We start from the raw sequence: 21734 nt of genomic DNA, 5'->3' as shown, positions 1-21734 counted from the left end.
CTATGTCTGCTCTCTTCCTTTCACACAATCCAGCGCAGCATGTTGCCTTGCTGCGTTGCGTGAATGTTTTGTAAATCTTGGCCCACCCATCTTGAGGCAATTTAACCCCTCCCCTGCTGATGACGGAACCGCTCCGTCATCAGCCGTGGTGGCACTGTGCTGATGATGGAGCGGTTCCGTCATGGCCCACCAGACGCGCCTGCGTGGCGCGAATTCCGCGCCTGCGCTGGGCGTTCTATTGAGCGGGCAGGGCCATGACGGAACCGCTCCGTCATAAGCACAGCGCAACCGACACTGGTGACGGAGCGGTTCCGTCACCAGCATGCGCCCGCTGCTCTTCCGCCCCGCCCCCTTAGCACTGCGGCGGAATAGCTGCCGCAGTGAAGGGGTTAAGAAGCTTAACTTCGACTCTCAAGTGGCATAAAACCAATGGCAAATGCACAGTCAAACAAGTAAAAACACACAGTTGATCAAAGAAGTAGCTCTACTTATGAGTGCAGAGGACAAGTGAGAATGCATGAGTGAGAGGACAAGCTTCGGAGTCCTGTACAGAGGTACAGAGGTGAAGGAAGCTGCAACAGCAGCCTTACCCAGACGTGGCAAGGAAACACAAGCTCTCAGACCAGCAGTGGTTCCACAGAGGACCCCACAAAGTCATCCAGAACCACCACCCTTGAGCACAAACTGGACTCAAGATAAAACCAAATGTGACATGCACCTTCAGATGCATCATTCTCTGTGAAAAGTCATCTTTCCATGTCTGATGACAAACCCGTTGCAGGTCATAACTTCTCACAACAAGGACATATATGAGTGCTGTTTGATGCTGCTAAAGGGAATGTCTGAAACAAATCAGCTCCAGCTGCAGGTTACAGTCTGATTAAATGCCCGAATACTATTACTATGTTCTAGATGTTGTTTACAAAAATATAGATTTTCTGTTAACTCCAATGAGGTAATTTTTTGGACACATTTAGTACACATTATTTATGTCAGATGAAGTTGTGACAATGGTATTATGGTACCATGCCTACAATCTGTATATTCTTTCTGCACTACCCGCCGCGCCTGTTAATTTCAAATGAGGGACATGGCAAAATAGGCAGAGTAGGTCTCAAAACATTAGGTGAATGCCAAAACATATTTTCCCTTATTTAGGAGAGATTCAACGTCTTTGTCGATGACCCTTCTTGTGGAGGTATTTTCAACTTTAACTATGGTACGCACTAAGATACCATTTTGGGTTTCTGGAAATTTGAAATTGATTCCTCAAAGAAGTGTTTTCTCGATGCTATTCCCTAAGAGGAATGGGTATGCCTAATCATGGGTCCTGAACTCACTGTGCTTCAGAGTTCAAGCCATATGTCAGTGACAAAGCTTTAATAGGCTGAAAAGGGTATTCGGTTGCTTGTGACTTGGGCTGTAGTTTGGGCTGGACTGTTCTTTTCGGAGCAGGACCGAGGCTACTTTGCATATGGCTGATTCTTGACTCAGGTAGATGGTGGGCAAAAAACGATAGACTGGGATACAACCCTGAGTAGTTATCACGCACTCATTGTCAAAATAAACGTTGTCAGTGAGAATTGCAGACTTTCGCAAAATGCAAAAACACATATAGCTCTAGTGTTGCACGAAAATCTGAAAATTGTGGTATGAAGTCCCACAAGCCAAATGCAAACTAGCCTTGGACTTCTTTGGTCAGAGAGATGGCATAAATGGAACAAGTATGCCCGGGACTTAATTCCATGGTTCAATGTGCCTAGGACTGATTGGTGAAGCCTAATAAGGTGGAAACGTGCCTGGGGTTGCTTGTATTCCCTTCAGAAGGGACATGTCCTGGCAGATTGGGCTGGCTATTCCTATTGGAGCAGGTCTAGTTCTTATTTGCATATGGCTGGTTCTGTCTGAGATGTGGTGGCGGATGAACAAAATGGACTTGGATGCAGCCCTGAGTAATTAGCAATGGCTGAGGTTAATTCAAGCCCTACACCCATCACTATTTTGATTTACTCATTGTGATGGCCTAACTGTGGCAAGTTGGCCCGAATATCCTGTGTTCACAGTGACACAGGATTCAAGCTATGTTTCACTGATGAGGCACTTTGCTGAAACAGGTGTGAGGTTGCTTATGTTTCCCATCAGAACAGACTAGCCTGGCAGGTCAAGGTGCACTGTTCCTATTGGAGCAGGACCATCTCTGATTTGCATATGTCTGATTCTGGTGACTGAGATGGCATTGTGGGACAAAAAATGATGGCTCTTGTAATTTCCAGTGGCTGGAATTTATTCAAGCATTCCACCCATCACTTTTTCGCTTTCCACACATTCAGCCATTACCTAGGAGTGAAGGAATACTCAGAATTTTCCCTCTCCTACGCATCCGTATGTACTTCAAATGATATCTAGTTTGTTGCTCATACTCCGGTATTACTCCGTCATGCACGAGCTGTAACATGATCTGAAACCACTTTGGAAGCTAATAAGGAAATTCCTCTTGTAAGCATTTTCAAAGGTACCAGTAGTGGTGTCTTCAACCAGCTGTCTGTCCTCTTCCAACAAGACAGGCGAAGACACACCTTGTACTACTCGAATGACCCCAAGAGTTGGGGCAAGAAAAGGGGTAGGGGCAGCGGCTGTACTCATGACAAAGATAATCCTTGTCCTAGCGACAGGATCTAAAGTACTTAGAAGATGAGGAGCTGTCACAGAAGAAGGAGGGCGTGACTATTGGTCTATGTGGGTCTTATCTCGCTTTTACAGAAGAACTATGTTATCTCTTGACAGGCAAAGTGCAAGTTCCTTCATAACCCGGCCAAAGCAAGGTAGAGTTTCTCAACATAAAGCACAGCAGGTCTTCACATAGTAACTATCAAGCTTCAACAAAATCATAATAACAGATTCACCACCCTAGTGCCTTTACCATGAACAATCACCTTGTACCCGGCTACCTCAAGGCCATCAAGAGCCATGCTCTCTTGAAGGCATCATAATAGTTTTTCTTTATATAGCGCTTCACACCGCTCTTCTGCAGCCTCCAAACTCTGCGCCACTTATCACACCTAGATGCAGGGGCGGCTCCTCTGCTAAGGTGGAGGTGCATCGCCCCACTGCTCTCGGAGCAGGAAAAAGGAAAAATAAAATGATAATAACAGCGTTATCATTTTAATTTTCCTTGCTACGGGGCTAGGTTAGGGCAGGGCGGGGCGTGGGTCACAGGGGGAGGAGTGGTTTGCACACTCGAAGTGCGCATGACTGTTTGGCCGGCCGTCTTGGGCCGGCCAAACAGTCAAGTGCACTTAGCATGTTCTCCACCAGGCTGTAATACACAGCCTTGTGTGGAGCATGCACAGGCTCCCAGTCCACGTCTGAGCACTGAACCACAGCGTTCAGACCAATCACAATGTGGCTGCGGAAAGGTAAGTGTTTTTTTTTGTGTTTTTTTTTAAAAGGTGTCCCTCCCTGCCCCGGTCCCCCTGCCCCGCCACCCTCATTCCCTGCCAGCCACCACTGCCTAGAGGGTCTATGAACATCTTGAGGAAGATGTACCGTGCAGCATTGATCCATAGCCTTATCTTCAGTGGGGGCTTACTCAGAACCCCATGTTGGGGGCACCAGACATAAAAGAGAAAGGAAAAGGGGCCCATTAAATGAGAAAGTGTCTTAGAAACAAAAGGACCCATTAAATTAGAAAGAGAAACAGCATCCCCACTTCGGTAGTAAAAGAAAGCCATGATAGAGTTGTATGTCTTTGTAAGCAATTCTAGCACAAACAGTAGTTCAAGAATAAGCAGAGTAGACTGGGAAAGCTGTGCCAGTCTTAGGTTTCCAGGCAATCAAACATCACAAGGGTGATGGGATGAATGTCTGCAAAGTGCTTAACCAGTGGCAATCGCTGGAAATAGCGTTCCTACCCACTGTATTTTTCCCACTGCGCCCCTCTAGACAGAGGCCCACCTAATGCATATCAGTACTGACCCTGTTCCTCATGCGAACAGTCAATCCCAAACCTTGCTCAGCTCACCCCTCCACCCTGCGGGCTATCTCATTTTAGTTGGGAAATTTAAAAGTAACATCCCTGAATCTCACTCTCCTGGCATCTTTCAATAGTTCTTCCATACCTCTAACCCATCCTTCACAGTATCACCTTCCAACCAGATTCTATGTTTTTAACGAGGCCTCACAGTGCAGTGAAACGCAGTCTTGCATCCTTAGCAATCACCAACAACAGCCTTTCTATAATGTTCTTTAGTTTGATCACGGCTGCTTGGGTTTTGAGGTGTATAGTGCAGTGACAACTTTCACCGAATGACCCCTTTAAAGTTAAATGGGGTGATCCTAGGGAGATGGAGACTTTGACAGATTCTAGTTGTTTTTTCCTTCCTCTTTCAGTTTCAACTTCATCAAATTCTTTGTATTTTAATGTAAATGCTGAACATTGATGGCTAGTTTCCTCACTAGGGAAAGCGGTATTACTTATTTTAAAAGTACCAGTGTTTCAAGGGGAGGAGCCTAGCCAGCAACAGCGATGGCCGCATGAGCCCTCGGCTCCGCAGACCCGTCCGCTTCCCTCCCGTACCGCTTCTTCTCCTGATAGTTGAATCGCTCCTGATGTGCGGTAACGGGTTTGGGGAACGACGCTGCATCCGATGGTGTGCTCCCCGTCGCTTCTCCTGCACCGGGAGTGATGAAATGCCCTGCACTCCTGCTGGCAATTGCTGAGTGTGTCCGGTCCTTTGTTCTCGGCTGCGTCTGGCTAGAAGGCAACAACGGCGGCCATTACAGGAGATACTGAAACCGCCGGCGAGACGCGACAGACCGCTGAGATCTTCAGAAGTAGCGCAACAGTTGCTTTTTGGAGTCTCGCTGCTACGTTGCTTCAATACCGCCGACGCAACAATTGTATCCCCCGCTTCGGAAGCTTCTGTTCGATTTCTCGCTACGGAGTGAAACGGAGGGGGCCATTTGGGCTGAGTGACTGGCGCTTGCACACGGCGCCTGTTTGGACCGTCATTGTGTCGTCCCCGTGCGAGGCGCTGGACTGGAGGTTGCTGCCCTGTCCCTGCGTCCTGGCCCTGCCTGTCTGGGAGCTGCTCTAATAAACGACGCCTAGACATGGATGCCGAGGACTGGGATCGAGGGTCGCCACACGCCTGCGGGTTCCGTGGGCAGGGATCTGGCATCACATCCTCCCTCGTCATGCCCTTGAGCATCGGCGACGTCCTGGAAGCTTTGGCTGATCTGCAAGCTGCTTGGTGCTACGGCGCCCATGACCTGGAGCACCGACTGGACGCTGTTGTGCCCGTACTCTCCTCGGTTGACCGGGCGGGCGGCTGTGCACGGAGCAAATCGCCGAGCCCAGGGCTCGGCAGTCATGTGCAGCCTCTTCAGAGACACGTGGAGGAGTTAACTGTGAGTGAGCGTAACATCGCCGCCGCTCTGATTGTTGCAACTATGGAGGACACCGGGCTTTCTATACTTGTCCGGAAACCAGAAGTTCGCCGTCGGACGCCAGGTCTACCAACACCAGCGGGTACTGCTGATAAGATTGCTCCGTTCACCTTGGACATGTTACCTGGGAGTGAGTTGCCTAATCTCAGTGGACTGTTACTGTGTGCCTGCCCGTATTGTACTCTTGTGAATCACACTGTCCTGCTTTGGATGGCACTTCCTGGACGTTGCCCTTTCTCGTGGTGGTCATGCCGGCTGATATTCCTGCTCTACGGGACTACGCCGCTCCTGCACTTTGCTGGCGCACTGGAACGAAGGGGTCAGGGCTGAGTTTTTCTTTTTCTTGCCTTGATACCGGTACTCACGTTCCTGGGACCGTGATGGACTGACGGGGAAGCTGGACGTTGGGTATGGTTTGCTTAGGGGTCGGGGAAATGGTGGCCGGATACACTCCTGTTGGTTATTTTGGTTATTTCGGGTTGGCCCTCCTCCAGTGAAAAATGTTTCCTTTTTCTTTTCTTTCCTCTCCTCTTCTTCATTTCGGGTACTCTTTTTTGGGGCGACAGACACACTGCTAGGGGGGGGTAGGCCGTAGCCTCTGCATGCGTGTAGGGTGGGTGGTTGGGGGGGGATATTATTTTGTCCGCTTTGTTTCTATGGGCCTTGGTTTTTCTTATTTCTGTGCTCCTTTTTCTTCTTCTTTTTCCTGGGTCAATGGCGTTGGTTGTAAGGGGGTGGGTAGCGGTTGGCACGCAGCGTATCCTGAGATTGTCTATCCTAGAGTATTGTTTTGGTGCCGCCATTTTGAGGTTGTTTTCCTGCTCGCTGGATTGCTCGCTGCGCATAGCCCACTTCAGTCCGGGGGATATGTCTGGTCATTGATCCTATCTAGTCTCTTAATTATTATCCTTTATATGCAAAACCTTTAAAAATGAACCTTCACTTCTCCTCATCAGTAGTGCGTATTTCGTCCAGTGTAATTTCAACCTACTGTGCTCTGTTTGATAAACTACTGTGGTTGTAATGTGTACGGATATGCTTAACTCATTGTCGAGGCCGGCCGGATGGTTGTAGGCCCATATTTGTTCTCATGACATCGTGCAATAAAGGTTTTCAATAATTAAAAAAAAAAAAAAAAAAGTACCAGTGTTTCACATCTGAAAATAAACGTTGCCTTCAGTCTGTTTCTAAACAGAGCAAGGGTATTATTCATTGTTCCCTCTTTATGCTGTACTGCTGTACAAACTCAGCCTCAATTCGTGGGATCCTACTATAAGGCTTACCTAATCCTGCCCTTCCCACCAATGGAGCGTTATCCATGAACACAGATTCTCACAGAGGCTCACACTGTGGCATATACATTTCTATGTAAGACTGTGTATAAGTAGCCTTTGAATCCACCCATGGTAAATAAAGAACTTTGGGTACAATTCTGCTATAAACCAGAAGCAAAGAGAGGACCTTAGAAGGAGTGGGTCTAAAAGGTTCCAAGCTCCTAATTTACTTGATGAGGGGCCCCTGTGTGTTTTATGCCAGCTGGAGATGACTGACGTGGCAATCAGAAGGCGCGCGGGAACAGTTGAGAGAGTGCATTTGAGAGATTCCCAAGATACCCCCGACCTCTGCATGATTTTTGGCAGGCAGATATGTTAAGAGACGTTTGAGTTTGAAAAGTGATAATTTGAGGACTGAGCTCACCTGCGAGCTTGTGAAGGCATCTAATAAACCAAGTAGTGCAAGTAGGAACTCTACAAGTTAGGGTTGGGAGAGGTACCCTTCTAACTAAAAGGGACGGGGTCAATTAACAATAGAAATAAGAAAGGATTCCTTTTGTATCACCCACTCTCTCAATACCGCTCACCGATGTATGATTTTTTGTGAGTAAATAAAAAATCACTCTTTCACTACCACGCACTGCACTGTCGAGGCACTGGACGCTGTTTAATGTAAACATTTCTAATTTATTCAACATTTGTAAACAATTACATATTCAAAATTAAAATATATAATATTGTATCACAATAATAATAAAAAATATTAAAACCAGTATAAGCGTCTATATACAATGTAGCATCACCAATAAATCTCGATATTCGGTAGAACACATTTGTTTGTTGCAAAGACAAATAGCTGTGATTTGTGAAACCACAAGGTTAACTGTCACCAAATATCTCACACATTACAGATCTTTATCACAAGTTGTCGACGCGGCATTTCGGTGGTTTAAAGTTGGTTCACCCCGTCTTCTTCAGGACTTAATATATTAAAACCTGGGTTTTTCTAAAAAGATAGAATATAATATTCATATATTTATTCCAATAAACGAATTTACATAAACAGGCTCAGTGTCCTCATTATTTATATCTATTCCTCCTCTTGCATAATGTGCCCCTTCATGCACTCTCATTCTTATATTCTTCTTGTTTCACGCCCTTGCATGTACACACTTTGCTTCTAACCAACAGTCAATATTCTATGTATAACTCCTTATAAATTCGTTACTAAAGGCTCTTCATTACTTTTTCATTTTTTTAAACCATCAATATATCTATATTAGAGGTTCTGGGGATGTTTTTATCATTATTGTAATAAAATATTGTATACAGTATATTTTTACTTTGAATATGGAATTGTTTACTAATTTTGAATAAATTAGTCATTTTACATGAAACAGTGTTAAGTGCCTAGATAGTCCAATGCGTCGTAGTGAAAGGGTGATTTTTTATTTCCTCACATTAAAAAAACATACATCGGTGGACGATATTGAAATAGAGTGACTGGTACAAGTAGGAACATCAACTAAAGTTAAAGGGAGAATTAAAAATATATCTTTACCAAGGAAAAATGATAGACCTTTACTAACTTCTCGATTTTTCTACAATGTAGCTTGAAGTAATTGGTTTTTAGTTGGCATTCTAAAGCTGCTATGCCCGTCAACATGGTGGAGTACTGACACTAACATCCAGTGGCATGTAGGCAAACCTATATGTCGTCTGTATTAGAGTGGGAGCAGCTGGAAGTCGTAGAGCAGACCCACTGGTGGATTCAGTTAAAACATTAAAAAAAACACAAGGGTTATGAGTTGCTTTATGTCGATATTACAGGAGGCCGCGTGCTGTTTTTACCTACATTTTCCTTCATGGGTCTTTCTTTTGCCAACAGGAAGGAGATCTGTGAGAGTGGGGGGAAGTACCTGATGTGCCCGCTCTGTGACACCTGTGACACGTGGAATATTTCTGAGATCTGTCCAATGGCAAAGGTGAGGTGCCCATAGTGATGCCAGTCAAGGCCTTTCCAGGGTCTTCTAATGAGGCAAAAAGGCTATAGTGGAGAAGTATTGACTCTAAGGGGTAGGGAAAGGGATATTAAGATAGTTTTGCAACACACAGTCACTGCTGTGGGCCATTCTGTAGTAACTCTGGCTGCATTGTAAAGTGAAGGATTGCTGCCTGCGAGGACTTTTGTATGATCTTTGGGTGTTGAAGGGGTTTCTGTAGAATCACTGACTCAGTGATGGTCAAAGATCGCGGACTGTGAGCTTTAATATAGGATTTTTGGATGTGATCTTCATCGTACGATCAATAGCTGTCAACTTTTTTGTGGGAATCTTTGGGTATGAGCTTTATTGTAGGATCACTAGCTGTGAAGTTTCTGACTGAAGGATCACCTCCACTTCCCAACCCTTCCATCTCACAGTATCGACAGATTTTCAGGTTACTTTTTTTCTCTTTCCTTTCTCTTTCTCTCCTTCCCATCCACCCCCCTTTGCTCTTCTTACCGCGAAGACTCTGCACATCTTTCCTGATTTCTGTTATTTTTCAGGTTGGGTACCTCTTTGACCACCCTGGGACAGTGTTCTTCAGCATCTTCATGTCTTTCTGGGCTGTGGCCTTTCTCGAGTACTGGAAGCGTAAGAACGCTACCTTAGCCCATCACTGGGACTGCATGGATTTCCAAGAGGAGGAGGTACATTTTTGTATCATGTTACATATCACTAACATTCTTAGATTTTTCTCATCCTATTTCATCCCATCTATCTATACAGTTTATTGCTCTTCCTCTCTGCAGTGGTCCTCACGAAAAGTCTCCAACCTACGTACCTGCAATATTCAGTATTCCGGATCCATGCGCTACCACCAATCACGAACCCTCACTCACCCGCAGCACACACTCCAAACATACGAATACTACCACACGACTTCTGCCTCCCCAAACAAATTATACAACTATACTGCCATTCCATTCTCTTATCATACCCCAGACACCCACCTTGTAGGAAAACCTGAAACCAAAACGTACATACATAAAACTATCAAAAGCAGGAAAATCCACTCCTGTGATTTTGTTCCGCTAATTTGTTCTTAGGCACTGGGATGTGTAGTATTCATTTTACATCCCTCCCATCCAAAGGCTGCCTGTTGAGGCAAAGCCCAGCTTAAAACTACATGCACCACAAACGAGGCTCTGCACTCCTATCCGCCTCATATCTAACTTAAACAATTATTAACTTTGATGCAGGTTTGTGTCTCCAATGTACTCCTTCTGTGATTGTTTCACAACTGTTCTCTTGTGTAGCGCTTTGATGCCTCCGGGCCGTGTCTGTACTATATACAATCATAAAAATAAAAAAAAGTCCTTGATGCCTCTACTCTTCATACTTTGTTCACAGATAAGCTTGTTGACCCTGACCGCTTGGACACTAGCTAGAAAATAGCAGTGTTATACAATAAATATGTATTATCATTGTTATCATTGGCCATTTATATTACACATACAATCTACCGTTTTTATGGTGGAGCAGTGCACTCGGTAGTATAGAGATATCTTTCCAAGCGGTTTTCAGGTTTCAACCGGTTTCAAGATGGTGCCAGAAGCTACATCAGGTCAAGTAGAAAATCGATCAACACCTAATTTTATACTATTATGGGGCAGATTTACAAGCCCCTTGTGACAACTTTATGCCACAGTTGCGTCACTTATGTGACGCAGCGTCGTCGTAAACAATGCACCACGTTGTGACATATTTACAACGTGATGCATCTATGGAGATGCGTCACGTTGTAAAAGTCCTGCGCTACATTATACCTGCATCAGGTATAATGTATGCAACGTGGGCGTTCCGGCGTAAGAATGCCTCGTAAAAGTGACGCAGTGAAATATACAAGATTTCACTGAGTCACTTTTACGATGCCACTGCGTCAAAACCTTATGCCTGCTTGAAGCAGGCTTAAGGAGTAACGCTTCATAATAGAAATAGGCCTTCCGAAGCATTGCTGGAGTTGCGTTGTGCTTGCCACATGACTCCAGCAATGCGTTGCCTGTATGCCAATAGATACATCACGCATCTATCAATCCTTGCACTGCATTATAAATGCGATGCATCCATGGTTGCGCAAGGGTTTTTTTGCTTGACGCAAATTAACGGGCACATCTCTGCTGATATGCAGAGATTCATCAGTTCTCGTAAATCTGCCCCTATATCTTTTAGACCAAGGTCTCCAACTTTACCTGCATTGAGAGCTACATCTGATCAACAGCTACTTACAAAAGTTAGGAATGCAAAAAATAACACAACTTCTGCACTGAAATTGCAAGTACCCCAAGTTGTGCTCCAGTGAGCGTACAACATTTTCACTATAGCTATTTCACTAAAGGGTTATCTGCGGGCGATTAAAGCTAAGCAACTAAAGAAAAGAAGCAGCAAAAGGAAAGAAAGTCAACAAGAAGGGGACGAAGAAGGAAGAGAAAGGAGTAAAGAAAGAAGGAAAGGAAAGGATAAAAAGAAAAGCAAAGGCAAAAGAAAAGGAAGTAACATGGTGGGAAGGGAATAAGGGGAGACATGAACAAAAAAAAGGAATCAAAGGAAAGGAGCTGATAAAAGAAAGAAATAGAAAGATAGAAATAAATAAATTTGGACAGTAAAAAAAGAGTTAAGCAGAAAAATAGGAAGAAATAAAAAGAAAAGTAAAAAAAATGAGAAAAAATAAAAACGAGGCAAAAAAAGAAAGAAAAGAGGAATTAAAGGAAAACAAAGAAAGAAGCAGAAAAAAGAGGTAAAGGAAGTAAGCAGTAGAAAAAGTGAAAGAAAAGAAAGGAGTGAAGAAATAAGAAAAACACAACATGGAGTGAATCGCAGGTGAGGAAGAAGAAAATAAAAGAAAGAAGAATAAGTATAAAAAAAAATAATCAACAAGAGTGAAGAAAAATAAAAAGTAGAAAGAAACATATATATGGAACAAAGAAAGAAATGAAAAATGTAGAGGAAGAAAGAAAACGTTGGAAAAAAACAACACAAAGAAAGGGAAAGAAAAAGAGAAAGGCAAGGCTAAAGAAAAGAATTAAAGAAAGAAAGACAGGAAGAAAGAGAAAGAGAAAGAACAAGAAAGAAGAGAAAGCAAGAGGAAGAAAAGATAAAATGAATCAGAAGTAGATAAAGAAAGGAAAAAAGAGAAAGAAATAGAGACAGAAAGCAAAATAAAGATCATTTTCATAGGAGAAGACTCTGAAATGTAAACTTCCAAGGCCTCACAAAACGGAATGCACAGTCTTTTAATGTTCTGCTGTAGCTTAAAGGCATCTGCATATTTTCAAACAAGGTGATAGGCAAATATGTGCGCGCTACTGAGAGGCAGGCAGTGAGCTACTGGTCGCTCACGATAGACCAGTGTTCTAGAACCCTAGTTTAGACATCCACTACACGAATGCTACCACCTTCTTCGAAAAAGTCACAGTATTTTATTTACATTTATATTATGCTCCGGGAGGAACTGCAAAAATATCGGACTATCAATAGAATGAGTGCTTTAGATTTAAGGCCCTACCCATATTATTGCTTAATATTTATAGACTTTTGGATGGAGTGGAGAAGGGGTTCCGCAATAAAACAGGACTTTGGTAGGATTTGCATAAATTTGGTAGCAAATTTGGTGGCAAAGAAGTGCCTAATGCAGAATGTGAGCATATATGTACGTATGTATATATGTATGTGGTATTTCTGTAGCGTGACTCTACCAGAAAAGGCAGTGGAGAACTGTACAAGGCCAAAGGCAAGCATGCAGTTAACAAGTGACTGGAGAAGTAGCTGGTTATTACATTGTATGAGAACCTGGCTTAGTATATGGTGCACACTTATGTAAATGGGCATCCTGCACTAATCCAGACAACCCTTATGGTGATTTTAGTGGCCTTAGACAACCTTAGAAAGCTCTCTAAGTGGTAGCTGTGGAGAGCAGCCTTCAGGCTTAGTCCAGAAGGAGTGTAAAGCAGCTTGTTTGACCAGAACTTAATCTTGTAAGTACATATTAAGTGAAAAAGAATCACACAGCGTATTTACAAAAATAGGTTTTTTTATTATAAGACACTCACTAACACATACAGATATCTCCACAATGCACACAATACTTTTTAGTAGAAACAGGTAAGTGGCACGAAATACACAGTGGTCACCAGGGGGAGACCAAACCATATACTTAAATAGTGGTATGCGAACCACGACTCAAGTCAAGACTATACACAGAAGACGCAGAAGTGCTAGGGACCCAAGGAACCACCCAAGGTGAGTATCTAGGAACCCCACGGAGGTCGTTTGCAGTGTGGCAACGCAACCGCGCACTCAATACAAGTCAACCGGTAAGTCGCGGTTGCAATTTTAAAGAAGTAGAACCATTTCCAGAGGAAGAAACCCTGGGAAGACAGAAGGTTGAAGAGCCACCCCACCCGTGGATACCCTAGGAATCAGGATACCCACACCAAGGAAACCGGGTGCACAGGTGTGAAGTGGTGTCAGAAACCGCCGTCGAAGTCAATGGAGGACTTCAGGAAGATGCCGCTGCTGGAGAAGGAGAAAGTGTCCGTGGAACCCAAAGGTGGATTCAAGATGAAAAGTACCTGCAAGCAGAGGGGAAAAAGTCTATGCCACTCAGGATAACCAGGAAACACGAAAGACTAATGCCCACCGATGTCGGGTGTTGCAGGAGAGTTAATGGTGACCATGGAGCTACAGCTGTGAGGACCAGGCAATGCGGTGGAAGACCAGGAGTTGGTCACGAGCTGCCCTAAGTCGTATGTCGAGAGATAAGGGGTAGGTGTCCGTCTGGAGCACCAATAAGCCTTGGCAACTGCAAACAACGTGGGAAGCGACGAAGGTGCAGTGTCGGAACCAGCAAGGTCCAGGTGACTCACCAGAAGAAGGGAGTTAGGACAGGCCCCGAGCAACCAGGGGAGCCAACAAAAATCAAAGAAGACCTCAAGAGGACCCATAGGCCAGAGGCACTGGAGTCGCAAGAACACCTCAAGCAGTTCACCAAAGATGTAGGCTCACTGTGCAAGTGATGCTTTGAGGACAAAGATCTTGGTCAGAGGAGATGCTTGAACTACCACATCTCCCAGCACCTGCGCACACTCCACTGGCTCCCCGTCGAGGCGAGAATCACCTTTAAGATGCTCACCCACGCACACAAGGCCCTCCACGGCACCGGACCAGCATACCTGAACAGCCGATTCAAATTCCACGCACCCCAAAGGACCCTACGATCAGCCCAGCTTTCCTACGCTGTGGTCCCCCGCACCAGAAAGACCAGATCGGGAGGCCACTCCTTCTCCTTCCTCGCGGCCAAAGCATGGAACGCCCTTCTGCTCCACCTCAGACAGACAACATCGCTCCCCATCTTCGCAAGAAACCTCAAAACCTGGCTCTTCAACAGACCCCCTCCTTGATGAAATGGAACCTGCATCCCCCCACCCTCCCACCCCTAGCACCTTGAGACCCTTACGGGTGAGTAGTCGCGCTTTAACAAACTCCTGATTGATTGATTGAGGTTGGGGCGACTTGAAGCCCGGAGATCTTGGAGGAAGGAAGCCAGCGAGCCTTTGCAATGGCAAGTCAACGCCGTGCACTGGGGTTCAGTTCCTGTGACTCCGACGAGGGAAACTGGCCTTAAACTTGGTGAGAGGACAGGACAAGCCTCCAGGGATGTGAAGAGCTACTACCTGTGTTGCACAGCCTTTTTTAGTCCGTGGGAGCTCAGGATCAGCAGACCGGTCAGCTTTGTTGTGGTGCCTGCAGATGCAGGGAAGTGACTCCTTCACGTCAAGGGAAATTCCTTCAGGTGTCTTGGATATCCACAGGCCTTGGAAGGTTCTTGTATGGGGCACATGCATGGATGTCACAGTAGACGAACAGGGCGATGAAACCAGGAGCAGCAGGAGTCTTCCCAGTCGCGATACCCAGAGCGAAGTCCAGCAAAGTCCAGAGTGCCCAGGCAGTCGAAGAAGTGGTGTCTTGACATAAATCTTGTCCCACGACCAATCTAAGGACTGACCTGCAGGTAAGCCCTTAAGTACCCTAAGGAAAGGGTTGGGACAATTCTGGGTCACCTTCCAGGGGAAGGGTTGGACAGTGGGGCGGATACTCCCATGTCCTTTGGCCACTTTTGCACCAGAGCAAGGAGCAGAAGGCTCCTGAGCTGGTTTGAACTTGACTATGCAAGGAGGGTACCAAATGTACCCCTTAACCAGACTGAGTAGCGCTGGCAAGTGCCCCCACCCGGCCCCAATACACTAAACCCTGCCTGGGAGGTGGTCACAACTCCCTGTGACAGGATACCTAACCTATTGTTCTCCCTTCCCCTGCTCCAGCTTGGCTCAGCAGCAGGAGGGCAAATTGTGTCTCTGGTCGGCAGCAGCCAAGTTGTGCTGTCCAGGTCTAGAAGACTGATACCAGGAGCAATGAGGTCACCACATAATGACGCCTGGCCGCTCTGTGTATCGCAACGGCTGATGTACTTCCGACCCGGCAGAATGGACTCCGGAGGTTGTAGGGGTGTCCTGCTCATGCACCCTCACACTTAGAACCGAGCACCCTGCCTTCAGGATTGAAAATCCTGCTTTAGGGGTGACTTATAGATGTTAAATGCAGTGGCCTTAGTTATAGGGAAACCTCTATCTGTCGTGAGCGGTGCTAGCAACAGCTTACACAGGCTGCAATGGCAGGCCTGTAGTTATAGTTTGAGTGATCCCTCAGGCCTGGCATAATGCATGCTTCAGCCCATGGGAGATCCCTGGTGTACCTATGCCCTGGGTACCTCGGCACCATATAGTAGGGACTTATAAGGGTACATCAGTGTCAAATCTGGGATGTACCTAAGTAATTACCATACCAATTTAGGGGAGAAAGCACAGAGACTGGGGTTCTGATTGGCAGGATCCCAGTCAGACTAGTTAGAAACAGCATAGCAACAAGCAAAAAGTGAGGGTAACCATAGAAGCAGATCCTGCATTCCTACACATTTTTTCTGCACTGTGATGTAGGTTGCTTTTAATGAGGCATGTCTTTAACTGTTTCCTAAACTGAGTAAAGTTGGGCTGGTCATTACGGATTTGTGGATTTTGTTCCAGATCCTGTGCGCATAAATGGAAAAGGCCTGCTGCCTTTTCTTTCTTTTTTTTATACTTCTTAGTCTTCATCAGTGCAGATGTGCCAAGACTCACCAGAAATGGTGAGCTTATCCCCAAGATAAGCAGGGGTGTTGGTCATGATGTATTTGTGAGAGATTCAGTTCGTTCTGAAGAAAGTAGGTCTGGCTAAGGGAGTCGATGGAGTTCCAAAAGGGTTGGGGTTATTATATTCCTTTTCGGACCTGATTGAGAGGTGCTGCGGCACGTAAGATGCATTTAAGGGCTGGCAATGACGAGTTTCGGAGGCCATGGAGCAGGATGTTAACAATTTCTAGATGTGGGCTTGAACAGCAGTTCTGAAGTCGCTTTCAGCTAGAAACGGTTTCACTTTCCTAAGAGAGAACTGGTACCAGCACTTCTTTGTTTTGTTTTTTGACAATGTGTTCTTTGAGGGTGTGGATGATGTCCAAGTTGAATCCAAGCAGCTTGGCATTAGTGAAGGCTTGGGTTTGATACCCTCAAGGATCATGTCATTGAACAATGTTTGTAATAGTTCTTAATTGTTCTTGGAAAATTATAGCAATTCTGTCTCACTCAGTGAGTGTTACAAAGTGAGTGTTGGAGCAGTGACCCATGCAAATGAGGTGAATATTTATATATTCATAAATAATTTCTGTCTTTCCCCATACAAATCTGCACTTCTAAACTTGGACCTGACTGATCTAAAGTGCTTAGAGCTGTCCCTAAATTTCCTGTTACAGAAAGGTTGGTATAACGGATTTTCACAAAGGGTGTCCAGTAAGGAATCCAGTAGGGAAAGAGTTTTTTAAACATCACCATTTTCTTAACGCAAAGCACACAGGTTTTTGGTAATGCATAACATCCAGACACGCAAGGTTTAGAAGACAAAAGGTGATGAGTCCTTGATACAAATGCGTGTTTCTTGACTCCAAGATTCACTATCACATAAGCACTCAGTGTTTATGTGATAGTGAATCTTGGAGTCAAGAAACATGCATTTGTATCAAGTATCTACCCCCAATGCTCAGTGGGAGATTCACATAAGGCACCAACCACATTGTTAAACAACATTACAAACTCACAAGAGTATTATTGAAATTTATCGAGTGCGGAGCCACATCCCAATTGGTTCATATCAGAAGGATGAGTCCTACCAGATAAGTTGAGACTGAAAAACACAAAAACAGGGGTATAGGGCCAAGATAGCTGCACTTTATCCAATGTTTTGCGGTACAGTTAGTTTGTTGTGGGTGCCAGGAACCTGAAGTCATATACCCCTAAACTCCCAACATAATTACAATCCAACACAATGGTTCAGCACCCCACACAGTGTACAATTAACAATAGTAGTCAAAACAATAATCAAGAAAAACAATTCAGTAGGACTTAAAGTTTTCTTTCTTGCTTTTATTCAAAGTCTTCAAGTAAAAAACGTAGCCAACGCGTTTCGTCCGAAGGACTTCTTCAGGGCTATAACAAACAGATATACAAAATACATATATTATACAAAAGCTATTTACAATTAAAACACAGGTTTGTGATACTTCATGATTATTATGACACAATTACATATCACTAAATCATCAAATTTAAATAACCTACTGAAAAGATTTGCTCTTGAACCTGTGTTACTTTTTGAGGAGTGAGGAAAAAACTCTAAAGCACACAAACATTTATTGATTATGGGTAATTTGTGGTCATAAGTTGAGACTGAACTGCTTCCATGAACCAGGCCCACCACTTCTTTACAAATGTTTCTCACCTTCCCTTATGTCACAGAGTATTTATGAATAGTTGGTGCAAACATTTCCGTTCCACCACCTTGCTGACATTTCCTTTTGTGGGCATTTTTACACTTTCCTCTAATAACTCTACAATTATTATAACGGTGTAAACTGTACATTCAAGAAGACACAGGCATTGGCAAAGCCAATAGCTCTTGCTACTGAAACAAATTGGTTTTTAATAATTCATTTGGCGATGTTGTAGTGTGCAGCATTGGCATCAGCAAGATGCTGTGCAGCACAGCAAAAAAAAAACATAATGCAATGGTGGTAGCACCTGTGTCATTTTGTAGCCACACACGTGTGCCCCTATAAAATGACACGGTACCACCTATTTTTCATTTACCAATCCAAGATGGATCAGTAAATGAAAAAAATGAAGTAGTAGTGTAAAATATTTTTTTTCGATTTGCTGTATGGTTCTCCGTAAAAACATATAAAAAACGAATTATTATAAAAATAAAAAAGAATCACTGCTTGGCTGTGGGAAGGGGCTGCAGGAGCGGGTGAAGAGGAAGCAGTAGAGAGTGGCTGAGGAAGGAAAAGCAGTATATGAGGGAGAGCAACATGGGGGTGGGAAAAGCACACAAGCAAGAAAGCAACTTTGAGTGCTTGGGAGAGGGTGTTTGTTGAGGTGAGGAGTTCACAAGAGATTGAGGGAGTCAGCAGTATGTGGCGATAATTAGCTAGTAGTGTTGAAGTACATTAGGGAGAAAGCTGGAAAACACATGCACTCCCATGGAAGACCTAAACAAAAAGAAAGAATTAGTTCCCTAAAAGTGAGCAGTGAAAGGATATAGGTCAATAAGCCAAAGGATGGTAAATACGCTATCTTTCATTGTAGGAGCAAACAGATAATGGAACAAGATGGACAAGTAACGCCATTAAATAAGAAGTAAGCAAATGAGATTGAGAATTAAAAAAACAACAAAGTATAAGCAATGGGTGGGCTGTAAGCCAACTGATAGTTCTTGGTAAGCCCACAAAAGGTTTTATCCAACCAGGCAGATTTATGCTGCCTGGTAGGCAAGACCTATAAAGCTTTTTATTTACGAGCTCCCCAGACGAGCTGTCAAGCAAAAGAAAGCCCAGCTACAAACTCCTGTAACTTAAAGGAAGGTATTCTTTTATTCCCACATAAAGTAAATAACTTATGAGGATAGAGACAGTTGACAGCATGGCATTATAAAGAAGGAGACACAGTCGAAAAACACAGAGCACGAGACATACATGACACACACAATCAAAGAAAGACAGAACTTACTTTACGATACAACCCTGTCCCAGAATTGTCTCTCTGCAGCACAATTTTGAATCCCAACAATAGAAAGAAAATCCTTTCCTTTGTCTCACCCAGATGCGTACCTGATCTTTTATTCAAATGCCAGCTAGATCCCTCCCTCTCTCATCTTCTTCACACAATCCAGGCACCCTTCTTTTCATCTTAGTTTGATGTATCCTTGGCTTTCCCAAACATGCAAATTCCAAAGGTATATTATTTGCACAATCCACTCTAGTCTCACTTTCCACACTACCAAATGCCTCACACTTGTCCTCCCCTGCCTAAGCGGCTCTTCCACTATCCGCTTTGGCCTCCCTGCCTGTGCTCCTTCCCGTATCCTATCTATTTTCAATTCCTCAATCAGCCTTCTTTTTAAATTTCCTGCTTTATGCTTCGATCTCCCCTCTTTCTGATCAGCCCAGTAGCTACGGTTCACCTCTCAACGTGATCCAATTTTCTTTGCAAAGTCTTGAACCACTTACATGCTCTGTCCTCCATACTGAGTCCCTGTGTCAGCGGTGGGACCAGGTCTCTTAACATGATGGGTCTGAAAATTAAGTACTTGGGGGCAGATCTACAAGGAAGAGCCGCAGCGTGGCGCCGCAAGCCCTTTGGTTGCGCCACGCTGCAGCACTTTCGAAGTACAGGGATGCAACATATTTACAAGAATATGTTGCTTCTCTGTGCTTCCCCCTGCGTTGGCACACAAACTACAGCCATGCACTGGTGCAAGTACCCTTGCATCATGGTGCAAGGATGCCTGCGTCATGGGGTGATTGTTTTTGTGCAGGAAGGGGCACCTTCCTGCACAAAAACAATCACTACAGGAATTTTCCTGTTTCAATGTGTGCTGTAGAATGCAGCACGCATTGAAAGAGGAAAGAACTAGGAGAAATGAAAACATTCCTCCTCGTTGCACCTCGCTACGCCACCTCTAGGGTGGCATAACATTCAGACGCATCTCCATATTTACGATTTCTCGTAAATCTGGAGATGTGCTTGTTCCATGGGTGTTGCGTGGGAACACCCACAGCAACACCCATGGAACGCCCCTTGAACGCAAAGTGCTGCATGTGAAGGAGCTATATACAAGGAGAGGAAAAGTCACACAGGGTGGCTTTTCCTGTTCTTGTAAATATTGCGGAGCACCTGCGCCACCAGTACGTCACGAAAAGTGAAGTACTGGTGGCGCAGGGGGCTTGTAAATCTGCCCCTTGGACCCAGAGCAGTGGGTTCAATGTTTACAAATAAGTTAAGGTTGGCAGGCCTACATTGTGTTTACAGTGACCTAGTCAAAGATGGCAGATTTAATTGAACAGCTAAATGAGGGAAGGGTTTCTTAATCTCCCAAGAGAATTTTGGGGAAAAGCTATAAAATAGTTAATCTGGGCCAAGCCTTTGAATGAAAAACTTGGCAACTGTCTTGATAAATTCGTCTCTTAAAGATATATCTATGAAAGTACAGACCACTCTTAGACATTCTTACCTAAACTCTAGAGTATCCAATTTACACTTGCTCACATTCCAAAGGTAGCTGGGATTGTGGTCTGCCACTATAATGAATAGATGAGCATTCGGATAATTGAACGGGGCACATGCGTTTGGTTTTCGGAGCGGTCACACTGTGATCCTATGAACAACAAAGCAGAATATGTGCTTATTCTGGGAGTTAGAGCATCTTCTGGAGACCAGTAGGAGAACAAATAGCAGAAGTTTCTTTGCAGGAGGGCTCAGACCATTGAAGACTGCTTTGGAGGTAATGAAGAAGATATTTATTACTACAATATGAAAAATGAGGAGGAGCTAGAGGGACAGAGAGGCTCATTCTCCTACCAATAAATAACCAAAATATAGGAGCCACTCAGTTTGCTATGAGGTAATCCTCCATAAGGTGAAGGAAAAACACTTGTATTTCTTATGTCACCGTCACCCACCAGGGTTGCCCCTCGGTGGCATGCTTCATCATCGGGTCTATGCCGTTCCACTGTGGAACGAGACATGCTGTGACCTATGACTTACGCGGGAGAACTTATAGATGTATTAATATGGTGTAGAATGATGATAATAGGAGTGGGGACGATATTTATTGTGTTAAGAAAAACTTAAAAAATACCTGGCTAGTAGGTACACTATTATTTATTCTGGCCTCTTTGGTCAGTACGATATAAAATAGGGAGAGGAAAGGGTGGATAACTATGTACCTGCTTTTGTTTACTTCATGGATCTGCTGGTGGTCAAGATGAGCTTATAGTCACACTTACATCAAAGCATTCCCTCGGCCATTCACCTAAAGCACAGATACGCACCGGGGTCCCTGATCACCGGTGGATCCATGAGGCACAACATTATCCTAAATAATATTACAAAACAGTGAATACCAAGTAGGTATAATCACCTCATTATGTATTTGAAAGTGATCATCGCCACCATCACTCCAGGTGTGTTATCAAGGAGGGAGATTCTTGGTCCTGATGAAAAGCCTAGCGGATGACTTGAAACATGTCGAACCCTAGGAAGGCAGGTACATAGTTATTCACCCTTCCCTCTTACCTACTACCAGGTTTTTAAGGTTTTCTTTCCACATTAAATAAGCCCCCACTCCTATTATCATCATTCTACTCCATATAAATACATCTATAAGTGCTGCCTCCTCTCCTGGAGGTGATGAACTTGTCAATCTCCGAAGGTGTTTTTCCCGCATCGTGGAAAATGGCGATAGTCAAGCCCCTCCTAAAGAAGGCCACCCTAGATCCTGGGATCTTGAAGAATTTTCGCCCTATTTCCCTGCTTCCTGCCCCCGCTAA

The 21734-nt window shown here is 44.4% G+C and overlaps 1 protein-coding gene across 1 annotated transcript in view; it reads left to right on the top strand.

The window, feature by feature from the left end:
* Positions 1-21734, top strand: part of ANO7 (anoctamin 7) — a 257551-nt gene that overhangs the window by 142956 nt on the left and 92861 nt on the right. The window contains exons 10-11 of the mRNA XM_086921911.1: positions 8611-8707; positions 9271-9414. Of these exons, the coding sequence (XP_086778037.1) occupies positions 8611-8707; positions 9271-9414 (241 nt within the window). The remainder of the gene's footprint in view (positions 1-8610; positions 8708-9270; positions 9415-21734) is intronic.

This window comes from Lissotriton vulgaris, chromosome 5 (assembly GCF_964263255.1).
Source record: "Lissotriton vulgaris chromosome 5, aLisVul1.2, whole genome shotgun sequence".
Classification (NCBI taxonomy): Eukaryota; Metazoa; Chordata; class Amphibia; order Caudata; family Salamandridae; genus Lissotriton; species Lissotriton vulgaris.
Note: the sequence above shows the minus strand (reverse complement) of the source record. Positions and strands in the feature narration are given on the sequence as shown.